The sequence below is a fragment of the Alexandromys fortis genome, unplaced genomic scaffold, assembly GCF_014885135.2.
Source record: "Alexandromys fortis isolate MF-2015 unplaced genomic scaffold, M_Fortis_MF-2015_v1.1 scaffold_62, whole genome shotgun sequence".
In the NCBI taxonomy this organism is placed as follows: domain Eukaryota; kingdom Metazoa; phylum Chordata; class Mammalia; order Rodentia; family Cricetidae; genus Alexandromys; species Alexandromys fortis.
Genome location: NW_026067942.1, coordinates 4,205,928 through 4,229,858, shown reverse-complemented (window position 1 = coordinate 4,229,858; position 23,931 = coordinate 4,205,928). Strand labels below are relative to the sequence as shown.

The following is a 23,931-nucleotide window of genomic DNA, read 5'->3' as shown; positions in this document are numbered from 1 at the left end:
GTAGGCAGGTGTAGGCTGTATCAGAAAGGGAGCCAGCAAGTAGCATTGCTCCATGGCTTCTGCTTCAGTTCCTGCCTTGCTTTCCCGCCTTGGCCTCCTTCAGTGATCAACTGAGACCTGGAAGCCAAATACACCCTTTTCCTCCTAGGTTGATTCTGGTCAGTGTTTTATCACAGCAGCAGAAATGAAGCCAGGACTAGGGTGGATCTCCCACTTCATTTAATCTAATCTAGAATTTCTTTGCAGGCACGCCCAAAGGTTTGTGCATTTGCTAAGACATACTGCTAGGAAATATTGGCATGCTTTCTTGAGGATATGAACTCCTTCCTATTTATTATATCTTTATGTATTTATTTGAGACAAAGTCTCACTGGCCTCTAATTTGCTGTGTACCTCAGACTGGCATGAAGCTCAGACCATTCTCCTGCCTCCACCTCTGGATTAGTAGAATTACAGGCATGTACCACCTAACCTGGTTTTAGCTCCTTTCTTTGTCAGATTAATGAGCATAGGAATTGCTTGACAACACTTAGATTATTTATGACTTGTGAAATTAGTTGGGAGTTAGCATCCCTGTGTCTCTGTGAGATCTTTCAATGGAACATATGTAGAGATCTATCTACAGGAAATGAACTATTTTGGGCTGGAGAGTTGGTTCAGTGGTTAAGAGCACTTATTGCTCTTGCAGAAGACCCAGTTTTGAATTGCAGCACCCACATGGTATCTCACAGCTGCTGCCCAGTCCCACTGTGTCATCAGCACGCACATGGTGCACATTGATGATGTGCAGACAAAACACTCATACACACAGATAATACATAAATCTTCAAGGAACCATTATCTCCCTTTTTCCCTCTGTAGGTCAGTGTGAGGGCGTGTTTTTCTCACAGACTGAGTTTGTGGGTGGAGGAGGCAGAGATAAATTTTTTCTCTTTGATTAAGAAGCTTCCTTTGATAACAGTAGGCAATGTCTGTGAGAGAATTGGGTGGTGTCAGACATCCTTATGGAAGGGAACTTGTCCTTTTTTCTGCTGTTACTGACATTAGGTGACAAGGCCTGGTCTTGCCAATGGCCACATGGACAGCTTAGTAACATGTTTCCCAGTACTTTATATAGAAATGTTCTGTTGTAATCATAGAAAGTCCACAGGTTTTACAGAGGAATCCGTGTCTGTCTGTACAAAGCACTTAGTTGTGCATCTGATTATCACACCTCTATTTCAGAGTAGCTGTTGGGTCTGTGCCAGCGTGAGACTACAGGATGACAGGTCATTCTGCAAACACTGCCACCTATGTTTAAAAACATCATCATTACTGTTATAAAACTCCTGAACGTAGCCTTGAAGTTGTACAGTTTTTAGGAATGTTTGAAGCACTTGCTTGTCTCTGCTTAGTGTGCACTCGGCCTCTGCAGTTCTCAGCTTGGCCTGCAGTTGGCTGACATCGGCTGTGCCACTTGGAAGATGAGAAAGGAAAGGAATGACATTGAATGACCGGCTGGGATGAGCAAGGAGCAAACAGCACCCACTTATGAACTGGAGCTAGCTTAAGGTGCTGTATAGAGAGTGTCGGATATAATTTACACGAGTTACTAGTTGCTCAGAAAAGGGCCATACAGGATGGAGTGTCTGGAAACAGCGCTGTGGATTTGGTAACCTCATAGTGTCAGCAAGAAGGCTGGTATTTAGAGTATTGGCCATGGAGAAGGTGGCTGTGGGGCGAAGACACAAGACAGAGCACAAAGTGGAGAGACAGCAGTGGCACCAGAGATTCGCACATAGCTGAGCCCACAAGTTGGGATTTGTTGTGATGAACTAGAAAAGTTGGGGTTTAGGAAGCTTTGCTTTTGATTTTGCTGTTGAAAATCTTAACTCTGATTGCACAGCAGGAAAATTTGTAAGTAGTCATACCCGCTTGTGTGCGTTGCTGTCTCCTGTCGCAAGGTGTTCTCAGTTATAACTCAGGGTGGTTTCAATTGCAGGTTCAGCACCTCAAGACAGACACTTATGTGGATTCCAGACTCCTTTTTTTCCAGGTAATTAATGTGATTCTTTGTTATTATACACTTGAATACTTGCCAAAATATGAAATTTTTTCCTTATTAGTTAAATTAAGTTTTTTTATTGTTAAAAATGTTAACTCTTAAATTAGAAGTTTTATTGTTTTCATACCATTGAGAAGGTTCTACTGTGTATACCAGTCTGATCTTTAACCCTTGTTCCTCCTGCTCAGCTTTCTAATTGTTGGAGTTATAGGCTTACACCCCACACCTGGTTCAAACAGATTGTTTTTAAAGTTGGAGATAGAAAATTTGCTTGTATTGGCTTTGGCATTTAGTAAGGAAATTGCTTATGTTCAGATTTTGTAACTAACTCTAGCTTGTTTTAATGGCTCCTAGTTTGCTGAGTGGGAGAATTTCAACACTTCGGGATGAAACTGGTGCTGTAAGTATAATGTGTTTCTAAATTCAATCAGCAGATGTTTATAATTTTTAGTGTATAGTGACAAGAAGGGTCACATTTTAGTCAACATAAAGTTAGTGTGGCTGTTTTTGTGAATTGTCACATACAGGGTTTCTAAACTGTAGAGAGACCCTTAAGCAGTAACTATCTATTGTATACAGCAGTTTGAGGTGTTTGTGATCAGAGCCATTATAGAGTATAACTTGTATTGACAATTGACAGAATAGTTCTTAGTCAATAATTGAAACTTTAGTAGTCAATAAATATAAATAAGATATTTTGGTATTAGAGTGGCAGGAACTTGCAGGTGGTAGTCTCATAAGTTTTATGAACTGTGAAGCAATACAGTGCGGGAACAAAGGCCTGTGCAGTTGAAGCCAAGAGGTTGGTTTCTGCTCTGAAAACATTGCTGTGGATGCAGTTGTGTTCAGGTAACAGTGTTAACGAGAGTGACAGCCCACAGAAGCATTTGTAGTTGTTTACTTGATGAGATTTGCAGGCAAAACAAAGTAGCAAATCAGATGTGTCTGCATGAAATTATCTTAGTTAAAAATTAAATTAAAAACCCAGTTCTTGGTTTTTCTGATGGAAGCATCTTTGTCCTCTGTACTCTGTGGTCCTCCATCAGTTATCCTCCTGCCCCTTGAAGCAGAGGTGGTGAGGTTGTCAGCAGAGCCTGGGCGGGTCCTCCTTGTGAGTGACAGCATAGGGGAGACACAGAACACCCTTCACCATTCCTGGGTATCACAGAGGCTGCTGCAGTGTGTGCTGCCATAGCATGAGGTTTCCCGGGTGCCTTCCCCCAAGCCTTTCAGTAACTAGAAACAAAAACACTTACGATGACACTGACTGACCACGGCTACACCATTTCAGTTTGAGAAGCATCAAAACCAAGGAAATCTCAGTCTGTCTCTGTTCCTCATTGGTGTTTCAGGTGTTGAAGGAGGGACATACCTTTTTGACTTGATAATAAAACAGTTCTTCACTTGCAGATATTTATTGATAGGGACCCGGCAGCATTCGCCCCTATTTTAAATTTTCTTCGGACAAAAGAACTCGACTTAAGGTAAGAGTCTCGTCGTTTCTGAGGCCTTGCTGGCAGCCAGTGTTTGGGCCTGTTCACAAAGTAGCAGCTTGCCCTAGACTGCTTTTTAGCTGGTGTGTTTGTACTTACCAGCACACCGTGTTCACAGTTAGTAAGATACAAGTGTACAGCGTGTGACAGTCATGGCGGGTAATTACTGCGTCGTCTCCTCAAATGATCTTGTGTTGGGAACCTTTAGTGCGTCCTTGGTAGCTAATTGTAGGCCATAGCGCCAGCCGTGCTATGCACTTTGGCTGACTCTCCACCTGCTTTGTTACCTGCTTCTTGCACTTTCTTTCCTCTCAGTCCCCCTTGCGGCCTCTGAGCATCTCTGATCTACCCTGTGACAACAAGCATCCTCAGCTGAAGTTGGATGGGTACAGGCCAGCAGGCCTCTTTCCTTCAGGATGCTGTGGCAGCTCCCTGGGCAGTTCCCTCCTTTGCACTGCTGTATGCCATTCAGCCCTGCAGTCAGCAGTCAGTCTGATCAGGCTGCTGTTGTGCTGAAAACAGATTATTTCAGACAAATGACTGGTGGTTTGGCCTTGCTCGTCTGTTTTCTGCCTGAGCTTCAGCTCTCTGGTGTCTGTTTCTGCTGTGTTTGCATAGGACTTTGTGCCCGCCAGCGCCTCAGCTCTTGCTGTGTATTCTTACCTTTTTACTGATCTTTCTCCAGCAGACCTCAGCTCCAGAAGGACACCCACTCTTCACTGTGTCCCGAGTCCAGCCTTGTGATAGACATGTAGTAGATTATGGATGGTTATGGATCATGAACGGTTACTTAAACCTTATTTGTGAATTTGCCGTCTTGAATTGGTTTACATTCCTACCAGAAACATTAGTATTTTTGGAAAGGTTTTTGTAGGGTCATCTTTTAGGAACCTTGGAGTTACCATTAGCTGCTACTTCACTTAATTTTGGCTCCTACTCACTGAAGGTGTGCTCTTTTCAGACGAAGCTGTATATTCATTTATTTTGGTCCAGTTTATTCTCTTATATGTATGTGTATATATATATATATACACATACATATACACACACACACACACACACACACACACACACACACACACACACACACAAGCCAGGCACGTATTACGTCAGTGAAGAGTATTGAGGTATGCTTGTTTGTGTTTTCTGTCTGGGCCTGGAGTAAGTAAGAGATGGGCAGTCAGTTTCCTTAGAGAAATTAATTCAAAAGTCTCTGTTTACTTGTGACTGACCCACAGTTCCATCCACAGGAAGGCCCCTGCTTCTTCGCCTCTCTTCATGGCAGCTAACACCTTTTGGTGCTTAAAAGAGGCCCAGCAAATTTAAATTTTATGAGTGGTTTCTTTTAAAAAAGAAAGGAAGAAATTTGTAAAAAAAAATTCTTTTAACCATTTCTTGCATAACATTTTTGTATTGCTTTTACCACTAATTACGAATTTGTTTCCCAGTTGTTCAGGGGACTGCCTGCTGCTCCTTGAGGAGTCCCCTGTTTGTCCTGAACCCTTCGTTGTCTTGGGCCTTTGCCACTGTACCACTGACTTTTGGTTTTAAAGGAGAGTTGGGAAGTTTTCAGCATTTGTGTGTGTGTGTGTGTGTGTGTGTGTGCGCGCGCGCGTGTCCGTGTCCAAACTAAGGTTGATGTCAGGCACCTTGATCTCTCTCTGCCTTTTATTTGGAGGCAGGGTCTCTCAGTTGAGCCCAGATCTTACCATTACTTGGTTTAGTTTAGCTAGCCACTTTGCTTTAAGGTCCTCCTTCTCTGCCTTCCACATTCTGGGGTTACAGGTGGGCTACCACACTCATCCAACTGTCATTTCTGTGATGTGGATGAGTCTGAACTCCTACCGCTTGTGTCCTCATCTTTGGGCTGCAGCTGCCCTACTCCAACCCTTCTTAGCCAATACCTTCTCATAGCAGTTAACTCAGTTATATATGCTAATGCTTCTTAGAGGAGGAGCAGATCACAGCTGAGCTTTCCAGTGCCTCAAGAGTGCTGTGGGCTCTGGAGCTTCCTCTCCTTTCAGTTCTTTATGGGTTCCTAACTTCACTAGGGTGCGATAGCACTGTCTTGATTTGGATAGTGCCCTTGCTGGCCCTTTAAAACCCAAGTCTCACTTGATTTTACTTCACACATTGCAGGTGTGGAAGTGAGCACTGTTGTAGGCACAGTCAGGAGGAGGGGGAGCTTACAGGGTCTTACAGTACAATGGGGTAAGGTTACAGTATGAATAGAAAGAAATCCAGTAAGACAGTGGTTTCTGCTGCTTTCTGCTGGTCAGATTTTCCTTGATAATTTGTTTGTATTAGCCCTCAAATCCCTGTTGCTCACACAAATATGTATGGTCTTTATGTTGGTAACAAAATTTTTTTATTTAAAGTTTTATTTATTGTTTTATGTAGGGGTGTTTTGTCCACACATGAGTCTACACCACGTACATACATTGTGCTCTTGGAGGTCAGGAGAAGTTGGAGCCCCTGGAAGTGGAGTTTCAGGTGGATGTGAGCTGCCCTTCAGGTGGTAGGAACTGAATCCGTCTCCTCTGAAGAGCAGTGCACAGTCCTAGCCTCGAACACCTCTCCAGCCCCAACAGAACACAGTGCTCTGTGATGTTTCTTTCAGGTGTTTAATGGCGTTAGGAAAACAATGTGAGAAAAACAAGATTTAAGCTTGACGCCTGCCCCTTGAGGAGCCTGGTGCTTTCTCAGTCGTCTGAGTGGCAGCCCAGGCTGTCGATGTCAGGAAGCTCACAGCCTTTCTTCGTTTCTTTGTAGGGGAGTGAGCATCAGTGTCCTCAGACACGAAGCCGAGTTTTATGGGATCACTCCGCTAGGTACGTGTTGATCTCCCAGGATTTACCCTGCCTGCAGACTTGCCCAAAGGCAGAGTGTCCTCTATCAGGTCCTCCTGAGAGTGCTCAGTGTTTCCTAGTAAAAAGATGACCTCAGCTGTGAGTTCCCTTAAACGTTCCTCCTTTCTCTTCTCACCGCCCTTAACTAGAGAAAGTCTACGTGAGCAGGTCTGTGTGTGTGTGTGCATGTGTGTCCCCTGACGAGCTTGCGTTGCCTCTTACAGTGCGAAGGCTGCTGCTGTGTGAGGAGCTGGAGAGGTCATCCTGTGGCAGTGTCCTGTTCCATGGCTACTTGCCCCCACCAGGTACTGCTGCTTGCATTTGTTCAGACTTGTTGAGCAGGAACAAGCAGAGAAATTAGAAAAACCATCTTGGTTATTTGAGTTTGGATAAATCTGAATCTCATCAGACTGTGTCCTTTTATGATAGTGAAGTCACACAGTATGTAGAACAGGCAGGGGTTGACGCCTTCTTCTGTAGGGCCAAAGAAGCAAACCATGGCAGCCCCACAGCTGCCATGTTACCACTGACCCCTTAGCCCGAGGCCTTACGCCCTGGAGCTCTGTGGAGTTTGGTTAGTGTCCCCTTGGTTACTTGGTTACTTTGCCTGTGCAGCACTGTGCTTCTGAGGGAGGTGTTGCTTTAGAGAAGATCCTGCTGACAGCATGAGGAAGTGAAGCCTGGAGACGGTGAATTTGGACATGGTTAGGATGGCATGTGACTACCATAAGCCCAAAGAGCAGCTTAGACTAGACGGATTGACTGCTCACTACCCTGAAGCTGGGCCAAGGGCACATCATATGCTAAGTCTTAATCTCACTGGCTGTGAATAGCAAAACTTGCAGGAATTGGTTGGATTGTTTCTTATTTTTTTATTTTTGGTTATAGTTAAATTGTTTGCCATACACTGACATGCTTGGGGACTGGTTGGAGGTGTAACCTCACACTGACGTGCTTGGAGAACTGGTATAGGTGTAACAAAGTTTAGATGTTCATGTCCTTCTGTTACAATGACATATTTTTAATTTGTAGAAGGGAAACAGATAAATTTGTGTCTTCTCCTTTGTAGGCATTCCCAACCGTAAAATAACTAGCACAGCTAGATCCTCAGTGGATGCTAGGAATGGACTGAATTCTGTGGAAGGCGAAGCCCAGGGAAGCGGGACCCAGCCTGTGCTCTCTGGAAATGGAGATGAGACTGTTAGGCTGGGTAAGCCAGGGGTAGGGTGGGGGGTTGGAACCCAGAGGAGAGCTTGTACTTGGTTCTCAGACAGGCTGTGTGAGTTTTGAATATTACTCTTTTGCTCCACACAGACACAGACCACACACACACTCTTAGGGCACTGTGTGTTATACCCATGGCTATAGTACTGAGTGTTGTGATACCAAGCCATATCTAGACTCATCATTTATATCTTGGAAAATCTCATTTAACACACATTTTTATTTGAAGTGTAATATGATCCTCTGACTTTGTTTTTTCTCTTTTTCTTTTGTCTGTAGAGCAGTTGACAAACTGTTGAGAGCTAGCTAGTGAGTTCCCATTAGGCTGCTGGGGCTGTGTGGTATCTGTTGGAACTACTTAACACTGCCTCTGTCTGGTGCAGGCAAGCTCTGTTGTAATAATTTATGAGCCTGCTCTGCTCTGACCCCCTTTCACCCAGACAGGCAGAAAGCCTCAGAGCCAGAACTTTCCAACTCATTTAAGATGTAAATGCTTCTCTCTAAAACCGGCAGGGTTTCCAGTGGACCCACGAAAGGTGCTAATAGTCGCTGGCCACCACAACTGGATCGTAGCTGCGTATGCACACTTCGCTGTGTGCTACAGGTACCTCGTCCTTAAGCATTATTTGGTTTTATTTTAGATCATTTATTGTATATTTAGGTTGAATATCTGTTTCTTTTAGTCATCAGTTTTTCTCCTGTGTGTTTCCCATTTCACTTGGTAAAAATTTGTTTTTACTTGATACCTACTTTAGCCTTACTGAATGTTTCCCAGGTGGTAGAAACTGATGCAGATGAGATATGTTGTTTTTTTCTGGCTGACGACATTAGGCAGGATTATTAATGTGAACCCTCCAATCTCTTTTTTATGATGAGTCAGTCTTGTGCTATGCAGTAGAGTGGAGCTCTGTGCTGTATAGCGGTCACACTGTGGGGCGGAGTCAGGTAGGGCTGCTGTGTGTGAACGACACAGCCCAGTGTCTGTACTATGTGGAGTTTGCAGTTGTTGGATTGGATTGAAGGGCAATGGGGAAGAGTGCAGGGTCCAAAGTTGTAGGAGGAGGAGGAGCGGCAGGCTGCGTCCCACAGCCCAGCTAGCTTAACCCCCAAAATTATCACACAGAAATTGTATTACTTAAATCACTGCCTGAGCTATTATCTCTAGCCTCTTATTGGCTAATTTTTACATCTTGATTTAACCCATTTCTAATAAATCTGTGTATCACCGCAACGTTGTGGCTTACCAGGAAAGATTCTAACCAGCATCCATCTCAGGCAGGAGAACCATGGTGTCTGCCATATTGCCCTTCCCAGCATACAGTTCTGTCTAATCTGCCTACCTAAGTGCTGTCCTATCAAAAGGTCAAGGCAGTTTTTTTATTCAACCAATGAAAGCAACACATAGACTGAAGAACCTTCTACACCACAAAGTGACTTTGTTTGTGTTTAACTGGGGAACATTTGGCTCTCTCTTCAAAGCCCCATGGGCTGTGGACCACAGGCAGTGCTATTACTCTGATGGAAGAGGCAGGAGAGGTGGCCAGAATTTACTCTCTTTAAATTTTGTTGTTGGAAAGTCAAAGAACTTAGAGATTTTTGTCATTTTGGTTAAGGAAAAAAAATAGCTGAAGGTTAAAAGTTTAAAAAAAAATAGCTGAAGGTTAAAAGTTTAAAAAAGGTTAAAAAAAAAATGGGAGTTGTTTATAGTCCCATTGTAAATACTGCAACCTGCCACGCAGGTTTGCCTCTGTAAATACTGCAATGTGCCTTGCAGGTTTGCCTCTGGAAGGAACTGCATGCCACCTGCTTGGGCATGGCTTTGGTTGTAGTTGTGAATAGGTTACTTTGTTCTGACACTTTACAGGGTTTTATGGAGAACGGTGTGGTGGCTACTGACTCCAGTGTGGTTGGGCTTTAGTTCCATGTCCCATTTCCTTCCTGAGTTTGACAGTCTTTGAGTAAATAAAGAACTGTGTAAACTGCTGCCCTCTTGCATCTGGACTCTGTTTTAGATTCTTAATCTCGGCAGAATTTCCTTTGTTGTAGGTGGTATAAAAGTTAAGAATGTGTTTGCTTTCTTCCAAGTGAGTGAGTAATTATGTTGACATCATTTATTATGTAAGTCAGCTTCCTGCTGAATGTGAACCCCCACCGTGTGTGTACATGGATGTGTACATATGTCTGTATATCTGTGTATTCGGGTATCTTGAACTCCTATATGCTTAATACTTAAACACACTTGTTTAATTTGAGAAATAATGTGTTTAGTAATCATACTTAACTAAACCTTGAGGTGAGGTTCAACTATGAAAAGACGATAGATACTCTCTGCCCTGCCTTCCTAACTACAGTGTCATCTGTAAAGAGCTGGGTTGTTAGTTCTCGTTGTCGCGCTGAACCTATTTTCAGTTCCAGGTCACCTCCGTGGAAAATTAGATAGCTGGTAGATTTCTTTGCACGCATTTCAATTTGAAAACACCAGTTCACCCGCCTCATTGGGTTAAAGTCTGCTCCAGTGTAGTCGTGCTTTCAGACTGTATTTCATCCTATAAGGTCCTGATTGTTGCAGACACACAAGTAAAAAGTGTGCACTCTGGAAAAGAGTGTTGTGTGTCCCTACATCTTTGCTTACAAGATCACACCCTCCTCTCTGTTCCCCACATGCCTGTTGGGATCTGTGGGGAGCCGCCCTGTGTCCACATCGCCACACAGCATGTGGCATTAGTCTTGAAGTGTGGATAATCCCTGCTTTGTGCCCAGTCTGAGAGGGCCTAAAAGTCCACCTTTCATTCCTCAATAGCTGGCAGATTTAGTTTATTGGATGAGTATTTTTATTTTATCTTAATACATCACCCCATCTGGTGGCCAAAAAGGGTAATTACAGACCTTAAATTTGGAAAACATATCAATTTATTGCTTTGAAGCTTAAGGCAAGAAAACATTAATTCTCAGTTAAGGCTTAATTTGGGAGCTGTAGTTGCATTACTTGAGCATACTTATTCCAATGAATGTGGTGGCCCATGCCTGCGCATGTGCCAGTTAAGCAGCATATGCTCTACCATGACCCCCAGCTTAGCTTTCACTGCCTGCCAGTGTGAAAAAGCACACTGTCCGCGGACCTGTTGGCGGGACCAGGGTGTACTTTTGCTGACTCCATCTTGTGATGTAATCAGGCTGTAACCTTGGGGGCAGTCACATAGAATACCTGTCAGGAAGACCTAAATTCCCATAGGACAGAGAAATGTATTAAAAGTAGGAGCCAGGCATGGTGGTACCAGTCTACAATACCAGCTCTTGAGAGTCTGAGGCAGGAGGATTGAGTTGGAGACATCATAAGTTCTACTTCAGGCCAGCCTCAGGTACATTAAGAAAGACCTTATCTCAGAAAGAGGGGAGAGGAGGAGAGAGAGAAAGAGGATAACCAAAGAAGCACCTGTAGTTGCTGGGGAAGCTGAAAGATGTTCTTGTCGGGGAATCAGCGGCCTTGTGAAGTGCCACGTCTAGACTCATATAAACCATCTCAGAGAAGACTTCTCAGCCCCACTGTGCATTTGCTCTAAGAATTTAAGGTAGTGATGTGATGTCATCTGGGGTACAGACGACACGTCACACTAGTGACTTCATTAACATGATGTCTAACAGGAAGGGATACAGATTCCATCTAAAATTCTGTCTGTGGTTGGCTGTCATTGTCCATACAGAACAACAGTGTAGTGGCTTTGGGGGTGTGAGAAATACAACTATCTTCATTTTTTTAATTTTTAGAACATTTTATAAAACTTAAATTCTTTGGAGAAATATATATTCTAGTCCTTTTTGTGGTCACATGTTCTATGTTTTGGGTCCATGGGAGTCGTTCTAAGATGAGGACAGACTACCACAGTCTAATAAACCAGAATCAAACTTCATTACAGGAAAAAATAAAAAATAAATCTCCATGGGGCACAAAAAGCTTGTCAGCTAGCTGATACCACAGCCAGAGATGTGGATTGTAAGGCTGTGGCAAAGGCTGATTCTTGACCTCTTCCTTTTATAGCAAGCATTAGGCAATAACAAGAGAATTTTTACAATCTCTGGGTAAAACTCAGATACTAATTGCCCTTCTTTGTAATTTCCATTAACAGAGTTTTGCAGTTAAATTAGTGTTTGTATTTAGTCCATTGTTTTGCCCCGGAGTTCCCTGATAGTAGTGTTTTCCAAGGCTCTGCACCTCCCCTGACACTGACAGTTTCGCATAGCAGGGAAGGGTGTGGGACAATAGAAAACCAAAAAGTCAAAAGTCACGTACATCCCATCATTTAAAAGTCAGTTCACATCAATTTCTGGTCATGAGTGGCCAGGGGGTATCTAAAAGCTGATCCTCAGTTTGCAGAGGGCCACTTCAGCCTCACAAATAGGGTTATGGGCTGTAAAGCAGAGCAACCCACTGTTAATAGTTAATCCTTAGCTGCTGAGAACCAAACTGCTGACAGTTTGCTCTCATTCTCCTGGCTTACAACTTTGTATTTCTTTATTTCTACATTCTTATTTCTGGAATCTACATTTTTATATTCTTAGACTCTTCACTATGGATGTAAATGTAAGATCAGGAATAATACTGTAGATTGTACCAGGCTTTCTCTTTGGGCCACCAACCAGTTCCCAAATCGTGACCCAGGGATTTATTATTATTTGTGGATGTTCAGCCTAGCTTGAGCTCATTTCTGGCCAGCTTTTTAAACTTAAATTAACCTGTTTCTCATTATCGACCTTTGCCCTGGGGCTTTTTACCTTTTTACCTTCTTGCTATTTCTCTGTCTGGCTCACTGATGGCTGCTTGACTTCTTACCCTGGATGTGTCTCTTGTTCTCTTCTTCTCTTCTTCCCTTGAGCCTAAAATTCTCTCTGCCTGGCAGCCCCACCTATCCTTTTCCTGCCTAGCTGTTGGCCTTCAGCATTTCATTAGACCAGTCAGGTACCTTAGTCAGGCAGGGTGAAACAGACGCAACACATCTTTACATCATTAAACACATGCAGCATAAACAAATGTAACACGCCTTTGCCCAATAAAAATAATATTCAATAACAGGAGATGATGCATCAGTTGCATTCAGTAAATATAGGTAGGTGGAGAGTGTGGTCTTTTTTTGCTATGTTGATGTCTGTTCCTTTTCTCATCTACCACTAAGTTTTCTTTTCATGTTTATTCTTAACAGAATCAAAGAGTCTTCCGGGTGGCAGCAAGTGTTTACAAGCCCTTATCTGGACTGGACCATTGAACGCGTGGCTTTAAATGCAAAGGTGGTTGGAGGTCCTCATGGAGACAAAGACAAAATGGTGGCCGTCGCCTCAGAGAGCAGCATCATCCTGTGGAGCGTTCAGGATGGAGGAAGTGGAACTGAGATCGGTAGGAACAATTTTACATTGTGCTTGGCTGTTGTCCATGTAAGTTTGATTGGCTGTAAGTATGTGACACTTCCCACCAGGGCCCAGTAGTCATAGGCCCGCTCAGTGAGAGGATGGTGTGTTAGAGGAAGACACTGATGCTTCAGGAGGGAGCTCTGGGGTTCAATTTGCTCTGATAGAGCCTGGATGCGGCACAGAAAGTCGCTCCTCGGTTTTCCTCCATTCACACTCTAATAGTGGGTAAGTAGTCAGTCAAGTGTTGTACAGGTTGTTATCTACTGGCATTCACCTTCCTAGAAATTAAACTATAGTTCGAAACACTTACGGATATAAGAAAAGCAAGCAGTACTTAACTCATTGCATGGTGATTCAGATTTATCACCATCATTTATGCCCCGGCAATGCTAAGCATGCATGGGCAGCCCGTTTATGGCGGTTCTCCCCTTGTTCCTGTCCTGGGCAGTCCTAGATGCTTATGTTATTGTCACACCCAAGGTTCCACAGTCTTCCTTTATGCCGTCTACCTACCCTTTTTGGGCCTTGCTCTTTGCCTTGTCCTGTGCACTCCTCCAAGCAGTGCTTTCTTCGAGTATCTGCTGTCATTCATTCTTATAATATGGCCACAAAATTTCTCAAGCGCCATTGCTGTATCCTGTAATTTACTTCCTTCGGTAGATGGAGATGTTTCTTATACATGTTAACAGAAAAAAACTTTTGAGACAAGTGATATTGGTTGCAGTTTGTAGATTTCCATGGTGTCTTTTTAAACTTTTGTTTTGTTGTATGTGTGCATATGTGTGGTTTATGCATGCATGCCTATGTACGTGTGCATGTGTGTGGTTTATGCATGCATGCCTATGTACGTGTGCATGTGTGTGGTTTATGCATGCATGCCTATGTACGTGTGCATGTGTATGGTTTATGCATGCATGCCTATGTACGTGTCAGTTTACCTGCTCGTGTACCTGTCTCTGGGAGTCATGGGAAGACTTGGGGGTCCTGCTCTCTCTCTTTCTCTCTCTCCACTTTATTCCCTTGAGGCAGAGTCTCTCCCTACTTGGAGCTTTCTGGGTTTTGCCCAGGCTGACCAACAAACCCAGTGATCCCGCTGTCTACTCATACACTACCACTAATGCTAGGTTATAGGCAGGTAGGACATTTTTCTCTCTTCAGGTATGTGCTGGGGAGGTAAACTTAGGCCCTCGTGCTTATGCAGCAAGCACTGTTTCTAATTTGACCCTTTCCATCCCTGTGTGACATCTTTTGTAGCTCTTAAGTCTGTGTCTGTATTTAGTTTGCTGTGATTCATGGCTTTCATTGGCGTGTGCGAAGACAGGGTGGCCCGAAACAGATGAACAGTTGGAAAGCCCTTTTTCATTCTTGTGAATCTTATCTGATAATTGTGGCTCTTTCTCTTGACTCCTGCACCAGAGCTGTGAAACTTTTCTAGCTCTGCTGAGTTGAAGTCCACCAGCCTGTTTTGTTCTGTGACCAGGCTTTACTCCAGGCCAGGGTTTGTGATGGTGGTGCTGGTCAACTGGACATGTTGGCTTACTGAGTAGGCAGCTTCACCAGATGCTGAGTCCATTCACTGTGAGCTGATTCCAGGGTCACACATCTGACTCCCTGGGTTAGGAAGTGGTCATCCTTGTGTCCGCTGAGAGCTTCGGAATACTAATTTTCTTGAAACTGAGTAGTAGTTTTTTGCCAGCCACCACCCCACACAGAGACTTATTAATTATGAAATCTTAGCCTATAGCTCAGGCTTATTCCTAACTAGCTGTTATAACTTAACCCATTTATATAATTCTGCATTCTATCATGTGGTGTTATGTCTCTTCCATCTTGAACCTCCTGTTTCCTCTCAGAATCTGCTGGCATCTACCCTAGATTTCTCTTCCTCTTCGTCTCCCTGGAAGTCGCAGCTATACTTCTGCCTAGCCATTGGCTGTTGAGCTTTTTATTACACTTTTCACAGTAACACACCTTCACATGGGGCACAAATTCCACAACATGAAACCTTTAAGGTTTATAGCTGGCAACAAATACTATGTGATGCTTTCCTTGAATTAGGTTTGTTTTGTTTATTTGAGGGGAGCAGTATGCCAGATACCAAATCTCTTTCTCCACCTTCTCCCTCTCTCTCTTCCTGTTTCCTCTCCATGAGTATTTGAAGTCTTCAAGTAAGGCATGCCACTCTGAGGTGGTACCTTATCTACTTGGATTCCTGGGATTTCCCACCATTCCACACGCTCATAGCACCCTCCGTCATTCCTGGGATGTCTTTAGTGAAACCCTTGTGCGACGTCTGTGCCCCGGCCTCGTGCCCTCACACACAAAGTGTTCACCTCTGTTTGGTGGTGGGAATCCTGGAAGTAGGAAGACAGAGTTGCTTGTATCTCTCCCTCCCTCCCCCTGCCCCAGTGTTCATCTCTGAATGGTGATGGGACCTTAGCAGAAACCCCTCTGCAATTTTTGTGTCTGTGCGTCTGTGCACGCGCAGGTGTGCATGTGTGTCCCACCACACAGTATTCATCTCTGAATGGTGATGGGAATTCCTGGAAGCAGAAAGACAGAGTTGCTTATACCTTGAGTTCTCTGCTTAAAAATGTCACCTTGTATTTTATCCAATTTCACTGTTAGTGGTTTAAAATGTGTAATAATTTATCTTATCATGGTTGACAGTATAACCTTTGCCCTTCAGTTTGTTAGAAAACACATTTTAACATTAAATACTCAGTGCCATGCTGGCTAGTTTTATGTCAGCTTGACACAAACTAGAGTTATTAGGGGAGAGAGGACCTCAGTTGGGAGAATGCCACCGCCAGACTGGCCTGTGCTACATTTTCCTGATTGATGATTGATGCGAAGGGTTCAGGTCACTACAGGTGGTGCCACCTCTAGGCAGGGGCTCTGCATTATTTAAGAAAAACAGGCTGAGCAACCTTACTAAGCCAGTAAGCAGTACTCTTTCATGACCTCTGTATCAGCTCCTGCCTCCAGCTTCTGCCCTGACTTTCTGAATGGTTTACTCTAAGTTTTGAGATGAAATAAACCTTTCCTTCCCAAGTTGCTTGTGTTCATGGTGTTTATTGCAGCGAGAGACCTGAGCCGGCAGTAAATAAGCAGAGTTAGTTAGGAGCCTCTCCTTTGGAGTCTGTTGTGAGTGGAGTTTACTCCTCACCTTGTTTCCAAAGTCTAGCATGAGGAGGAGCTCAGTAAGAGCTGTGCTATAGCCTGTGACGGTGGCATCTGTGGTGTGCTGGCCTTTGGAATTTGACAACACCATCCAGAGAACACTATTGGAGGGTCCATGATAGGCTCTCCTAAGGCTGAACGCTGCCCTGAGACGCAGCCGAGACTGACTGCTGCTGCAGGCCATACTGTATGCGTGAGCCTAGACAGAGGCTGCATTAGTTCCTGCTGTTGCCTTCCCTGCGGACAGTGGACAAGATCCCGGAGCCTATATGGGAGTGACACTTCCTTCCCGAGACCATTCAGGGTGTCGTCCTCCATTTCCTAAAACCTTCCCCTTCTCTAGAGGAAAGCCAGCTTGCTTTAATTTTTGCCGCAGGACTGAATGCAGTTGGCTTCAGTTGTTTTAAAAGTCGTCCTGCCTCAAAACCATAGTACCACTATGTAAATAATTGTGTAGAATGTAGCTCACTGCTTTCTGCTTGGGTGCATTCTCTTTCTTTGCCTGTTTTTGTCAGGGCAGAAGGGGGTGGTGTGTGCATCTTACAGCTTGCTTTGCTCTGTCCTGGTTGCAAGTGTTGTAGTCGTGTGTCTGATATGGAAATATGTATTATACAGACTCTTAAATGTCTAAGAGGAGATGTTCCCAGCAGGACTTCCCCCAAAATCTTGTGAATTTTGGCTTTGTCCATTAATGGCATCTTTCTTGCTGCTTTATTTCTGACATCTCAGATGTGTGAGTGAGAAGCGTCTGAGGTCAGGGCACATCTCGGAGTTCTAGATTGTGTGGCTCTAACGCCGGCTGTCGACCTGCGCTGCCTGCACTCTTCTGAGCCATCTCACTGGCTCCATTGGCTTCCCTCGGGTTTACTTTAGAATATGCGATGCGATGCACTGGTCTTACCTGTAGTACAGTCCTGAGCTTGAAGAGGCCCAGTGCTGCTAGAGGCCCCGGAGAAACAGTCATCTTGTCTGGGTTGTGCTTTTTAACACACACCGTGTTTCCCCCCTGATTTCTTTAAGGCCTCACGAATCTTTGCTTTGGTAGCTAAATGTTGAAAACAGTTCTTCACATTGGCACACAGGCTCTTCTTTGAAATGCTTTAATGATGGTCCACATGAAGCATATGGTCCTTATACCACCATGGTTATAGTGGAAATGGTGACTGAGGCATTTGACTCGAGCTTTTCATGGATGGCATAGGGAGAGCAGGAAGTGTGGTGATGACAGTGTTATCAGAGCCATGCTTCCTGTGCAGACACAGTGCCTGGGTCCCACGAGTGTCTCTCTCTTGCCTTAGTGTGGGTGTCTCTAGGCCACACTGCCCTTTTCTTACAGCTTAAACTTACCCACTCTCGAGCTCGATGACACTGTAGACTAGACCTTTGAAAGACCTTCTCCTCAGCCCTCTGCCTGTCTGTTATCCCGCTCCACGTTGCTGCCCCTGCACAGCCTTCTGTTATGTTAGAGTTGAATGTACTGTCCTCTGCTAAACTGTTCTTCTGTTAACATCAGTCTCCTTGTTTGTTTCTTCTAGAAATCCTCTGCTTTATACAGTTCCTTTTCAGTTGGTTTGATTGAAATGCAAATACTGGAAAATAGTGGGTTAAAATAAGCTTGGAATTAAAGGCTCAAATGCTTGTTTTGAGCCCATCGTGACTTCTTGGCCTTCTGTTTTCTGCATTTTTTTTCTTTCTGCATTTTTAAAGCCCTTCAGGATAGTTGAGTTGTCCAGTCTGTCTTTAGTCAGTGTCCCCAAGAGCCTCCCCTTAGCAGGGTCAGGGTTCCCAAGATCTGCCCATGAGCTGTGTCTTTAGTCAGTGTCCCCAGTATCTAATCTGTGAGCAGGCCTGCCTTTGAATTTCCAGCAGATTTTACCAGGTCTTACTTAATCCCAGAGTCCTTCTATTCCTGCCTGGCAGGTTACTGTGATGTTGAACTAGGACCCAGCGTGAGACAGCACAGCTATGGGAGATTGCTGGGCAATTGCAGAGTTTAAGAACTTAGAGGTTCTGCCTTATTTCTGGTCCCTATGGGACACAGTCTGTAGGCTTAAATCAGTAACCCTGGAGATGCTTTTAATCTAGGTTATAACTGGCTATAAAAATGACGCCTGATTAATGTCTCTTTTTGCTTTTGCCGTTTAAGGTGTATTCAATCTTGGTGTTCCTGTGGATGCGCTCTTCTTTATTGGGAACCAGTTGGTGGCCACAAGTCACACAGGCAAAGTGGGAGTATGGAATGCTGTCACTCAGCATTGGCAGGTTAGTTTCAATTAATGCTCATTATAGAAGTGAACACAGTTTTGTGCTGACTGCCCCTATTTATAGACTTCTCGCCATGAGTGCTTCCCATGGGAGATTTGCTTCTCCATAGAAATTTTACTGTTTTAAAGGGGTTTGTTTTATTTATATAGTGCTCCCCAGCTCCTTGCGAGTTTTAAGAGCCCTGCTGTGTGCATGGGAATCAAGGCAAACTTCATGTATCGAGGGAGAGCACAGCTGGGACTGGACGGAGACAGGTGTCCAGAGACAGCATGCCGTTGCTAAACAACTCCAGGGCCTAGAGAATGGGACGAGACTGAAAAGAAGGGGGAGGGGGCATAAAGGGCTCCGGATGTAATAATGTGAAGGTCAAGAAAGATTTTCAGGTTTGGTTTGTTTGTTTGATCTTTTGGTCTCTTTTTAAGCTAACTACACAGAGGGTACTAGACTTTTGTTTTCTCTAGGGTAGGTGAAGCTTGTGCATGTCATAGGTGGAGAAAGAGTTGCATAGAGAACCCTGGAGATGGGAGGATGGAGGTGTGGCTTTTCCCCAGAAGTGAGGAGGGTGTGGGATTCAGAGCACAGCTAGAGAGGCTAACCAGACCCCTGCTCTCTGGGACAGATGGTGGGGAAAGAGAGTATGTGGGCGTGTGTATCAAGGATCAAAGGAGTTGTGAATCGTGCAGTCTTCATGGGCTCAGTCTATTAGCACCTAGAACTGGGACGGGAGTGAGGGAAAGAAAGTAGGGTGTTAGCTTGCACTACGTGGAGGGTGTTCCGTTCTGGACGCAGTGTAGCAAGGGCTGAGAAAGTACAACGATGGCAGGGTTGGTGACAGCAAGATAACAATTCTGGGGTGCAGGGAGAGCTGAGGGTGTCGGGACTACAGGGCATGTAAGCGGATTGATAACTTAGAAGGAATTGGGAAGAAAGTGGTGGTGGTGAGGGGTTGGAGCCATTCTCATGCTGCAGCCTGTTTCATTTCCTCTTGAGCTGACTGGAAACTGCGCAGCCAGCTTTCCACATCCCGGGGTTTCACATCTATAGATTCAGCCAGCTGTACAGAAAGCATTCCAGAACAGAACTGACATCTTCCTTATTGTTGTTCCTAAACAACACAGATTTCAGCCGATGGAATAGCATTCACATGAGGAGATGCACGGAGTCTAGAGATGATGGAGTGAGTGGGGGTGACCTGCAGATACTAGGTCTTGTTACATTTGTACATCGAGGTTTTGGCATGTCGTGGGTCTTAGAATGAATCCAGCATATATACTGACGGATGCAAACCCTAGGGGCGTCTGTGTAGGCATCAGAAACAGAAAGTAGGATGCAAGTGAACTGGGCCAGATGACAAGATACTCAGCAGAGGGGAAGGGTGGGGAGGGATAGGACATGACTGACATGAGGTTCTGGAGGAATGTCCTGAGATCTTAGGACTGAGGGAACTGGTAACACTGTGGTTGCATCTCGGGAAAATTGTTTGAATTTCAGTGAAGGTACAGAAATCAGGTTTGCGTAGAAGGGGTTGTAATAACAGGAGCAAAGGCGTTGCAGGGGTTGTCAGTGTGAGTGGAATAGGCTGAGGAACGTGGAGAGGCCCAGGCCTCGGTGGAGCTTGCAGATGGAGAGTTGTCAGGATGCTGCTGCTGCTCTGTGAAGAAGACTGAGTTATGGGACTTTGGCTCTCTGTCAGCTGTGTTAACAGTGCAGCTACATTGTCCACACACGGAAGCGCTGTCCTGTGACCCTGGAATGAGTAGCTCCTTAAATGTCTTCTTGGCCTTTCACTGCTGTTAGAACTGAACTTATATGTTTTCATAGCTCTGAGATTCAGGCTTGAGTTGGTGACATCATGCCAGCCTTGACTTTGGGTGTTTTGTCTGTGCATCACTTGGTTCTTCATGCCTGGTGCAGGCATGACTGAAAACCACATCTGACATGAGGATTTGTTCACATTTCAGAAAGACTCTGGGAAAGTTGTGCATCTGTATGGCAAATGAGCTTTCTAATCCAACTGGTTCCCTTAGTGCGTCTTGGAGGTGGCCTGCCGTGTGGCCTCAGTCTCCCGCCTGCAGATCTCAGTAGACAGCTCTGACTGGGGGCTGACTCCCAGGACTGCTGCAGCACCGGTGGACGAGGTTCCTAGGTGGTCGTTAGCAACAGTCAAATAGCAGAAGAAGATCACAGGGTGACCCTTGAGTTTTTTTACTGTAAACGTACAGTCAGGATGGATTTGAAATATTAGATGACTCACTCAGCTTCACATCTGCATTTAACCTTAAAAAACATTGTAAAATTCATAGTTTTCTATCAGCATCTCAGCTCTGCCTTGATACAATGCTGATGAAATGTTATAAAAACCAGTCTAGTCGAGATATCAATCAGGCTTTATTCTCACTCCCTTTTAATTTAATCTCTCCCTTCTCATATAGCTTACACACACACACACACACACACACACACACACACACACACACACACACACCATGATGTCACAAAGGGTTAGAAATTAAGCATTGGCTCAGCCTAAGTTCCATAGCAGAAAATAACACTGTGTAGGCGTCATTCCCCAAGTTGTGTTTAACACTAAAAAGGTCGATTTTAAACAAAGATTGATTACCCATTTTATTCTCATATCAGAACATGGAGAATCTTGTGAATGTCTGTCCTGGAAAGTAACAGTGGGGTGTATATAGTTTGCCTCTTAAGAGATGGGAGAATGTTTTACGTATTCATTGGGAGGGGTGGAGGCTCACGGCCAAAATGGCTTCGTGATGACTCAGTAGTGGAGGCTGAGCTTGGCAAGGAGACCCTGACCGAGGGTCCAGAGTAAACTCCTGTGGCCATCTTCCTGCAGACCAACTGACAGCATTTTCCTGAGATGAGCCTTGGAAGCTCCAGGCTGCTACCAATCTTAGCAAAAAGCAGCTCCAAAGGGCACAGAGTCTGGGCTGTAGAGACCTGGTGTAGGTGTGGGGTGTGGTGCTGGAGCTAGAGATGCAGCTGGACCAGAGCATGGGTGCATGCAGGCAAAGCCGCCTTCCTCTCAGACTGCTTCACTTCCAGCTGGAAGCGTGGGCAGTGACCGGCCGCATGAGATGCAGTCCTGTTCTCTGAGAAGCCTGGCCCTGGGTTGTCTGCAGAGACTTCCTAATGCAGCCCGTGACTGGAACTGAAAAGTTGTGCACAGAGCAGAGGTCCTGTGTGTGAACAGCTTAGAGGAATTGTTACTTTCTGGGGTCTGCTCCATAGCTAGAGCCGACATAGGCTCTGCTCTGCCTTGCTCCTCCTTTTCTGGAAGATGTTTTTCTTAGTGTGGATTTCTAGAGGTCGTCTGTTCTCTGGTTCCTCTCCTGACCTCTGTTGAGGTTCTCCCCCGCTTTTCTCCCCTGTGATTACACTGCACACGTAGTTAGACGGGCTGTAGCACATGCAGTGCAGGCATGAAGCAGAGCACGTAGATCTGACCTTGCTGGAAAGCAGGCATGAGAAGAGCTTGCTCCTTACTGAGGAGGTCATTGCTGGGGCATGTGCCTTGGCCTTCTGAGCTCACAGCTTCACAACATGGTGCCGTTACTGTTTGTACACACGCTCTGGCCTGGGGGTAGACATTTAATCCTGTCTCCTGCTGCCACCACTTTGTTTCCTTTCCTTGGGTTTATTTTTTGTGATACCTTTAGTCCTTTGGATTTACAGTTACTTCTTTGCAAAGAGACTGATTGCTTTGAAGAGGTGCTGTTTAATTCTAGTACCTGGAGAAGAAGTCGTAGAAGAGTCTTCAGTGAGGACAGAAAAAGCAGGCTACTGTGTACTTGAAGAGATTGTAACAGGCTGTCTGGCAGCTGCACTCTGCCTGAAAGGCACTTGTGCTGGTCATTCGCTCTGATTATGCACTGTGTGGCTTTATTTTATGTGAGTGAGTTGGGAGCAGAGGGTGAGGTTTGCCTTGGCTTCCAGTTTCAGGGTTGTGTTGTAGTATCTGACTTCAGAGATTATGGGCTGCTCTGGGCTGCAGCTCAAACACGTTTCCTCAAAGCTGAATGGGTGCTTTTCTATTCACTGGAGCTTAAGACAGTTCGTTATCTAAGCCTTCCTAAGGACCCAAAACACCAGAGTGTTTTGAAGAAGTTGGATCAGAAACAGAAAAGGTGCTTCCTAACGTGTAACAATCTCACCGTGTCAGGTGCAGGATGTTGTTCCAATAACCAGTTACGACACTGCGGGCTCCTTCCTTCTCCTTGGATGCAATAATGGATCAATATATTACATAGGTGAGCATTGAGCATGCTTTATACATGAAGTCACGGAGACCTCACCCTCTGTGTTCTGACTATGTGTGTTCTTGTCTTCAGACATGCAGAAGTTCCCATTACGGATGAAGGATAATGACCTCCTTGTCACTGAACTCTATCACGACCCCTCCAATGATGCCATCACTGCGCTGAGTGTTTACCTCACCCCCAAAACGAGTCAGTACATGGCCAGCTTGGGGGGTTTTGAGATGCCTTGTGATAAAGGAATGCTGAGAAACACTAGCATGTTAACCTGTGCCTAGGAACAGACCTTGTTCTTGAGTGTGGTTCTTGTGCACAGTGTACTTTTACTGAATCCATTAGATGAGACAGTCGTCAGCACTGAAGACTGGAGCGCACACTGAAATGGCTGGAGGGGTAGTCTTAATTTTAATCGCGTTGTTTTCACCTGGGGACCACAAAGCCGTGGGCTGTTACTCGTGCTAGCTCGCCCTCCCTCCCTCCCTCCNCTCCCGCTCTCTCTCCCTCCCTCCCTCCCTCCCTCCCTCCCTCCCTCCTTCCTTTCTGTTTTCAGTTCTGTGCACTGTCCTTGGCTGCTTTCAGTGATAGAGCTGAGAGGTTTGACACATTGTGGAAAACCAAGTTTGAAATATTTAATTGCTCCATGTCTGTTTAGAGAAAGTTTGCTGGGCTCTGCTCTAGAATGAGTATAATGAAGTATGGATTCCCACCCCAACCTACTTTGCAGTAAGAGGTAAAACTTGGAAAGTTTTAGAAGTCAGAGTCCTTCCTCGTGTTGGCTTAGGAAGCATGAGAATGACATCTCTGGTGGCCGGAGTGCCCCGTTCTCTGCTCTCCCTGTGACGGTGAACGGGAAGTAAAGCTCATGGCTCTTTACCTGAGAAGCTGGCTAGGATGCAGATGTGTGCTGCAGTGTGCACACCTTCTTAAAAGAAAAGAAGAGCTACCAGGGCAGGAATGGGGACTCAGCCTCGGCACTCGCTGCTCTTCTAGAGGAGTCAGTAATTCTGGCTCCAGGAGATCCAGCACCCTCTTGTGGCTCCAGGGAGGACCAGGCATGTAGCTGGTGCACAGATATGCAGCAGGCAAAGCAGCTATACACATGAAAATAAGCCTTTTAAAATAGAGGAAGAGGCATGCAGAGCTGCAGCTGGGCCAGCGGGTTGGAGGAGGCTTCATGGTCGGCAGTGTGGTTGAGC

The 23,931-nt window shown here is 45.1% G+C and overlaps 1 protein-coding gene across 2 annotated transcripts in view; it reads left to right on the top strand.

Moving 5' to 3' along the window:
* Kctd3 (potassium channel tetramerization domain containing 3) overlaps window positions 1-23,931 on the top strand; it is a 41,604-nt gene that overhangs the window by 4,280 nt on the left and 13,393 nt on the right. Inside the window, exons 2-12 of one of the 2 annotated variants that reach the window (XM_050148180.1) lie at window positions 1,982-2,035; window positions 2,399-2,444; window positions 3,455-3,528; window positions 6,310-6,368; window positions 6,611-6,691; window positions 7,456-7,596; window positions 8,124-8,214; window positions 12,806-12,996; window positions 18,340-18,455; window positions 22,642-22,729; window positions 22,811-22,927. In XM_050148180.1, the coding sequence (XP_050004137.1) occupies window positions 1,982-2,035; window positions 2,399-2,444; window positions 3,455-3,528; window positions 6,310-6,368; window positions 6,611-6,691; window positions 7,456-7,596; window positions 8,124-8,214; window positions 12,806-12,996; window positions 18,340-18,455; window positions 22,642-22,729; window positions 22,811-22,927 (1,058 nt within the window). The remainder of the gene's footprint in view (window positions 1-1,981; window positions 2,036-2,398; window positions 2,445-3,454; window positions 3,529-6,309; window positions 6,369-6,610; window positions 6,692-7,455; window positions 7,597-8,123; window positions 8,215-12,805; window positions 12,997-18,339; window positions 18,456-22,641; window positions 22,730-22,810; window positions 22,928-23,931) is intronic. The other variant, XM_050148181.1, reaches the window with a different exon arrangement.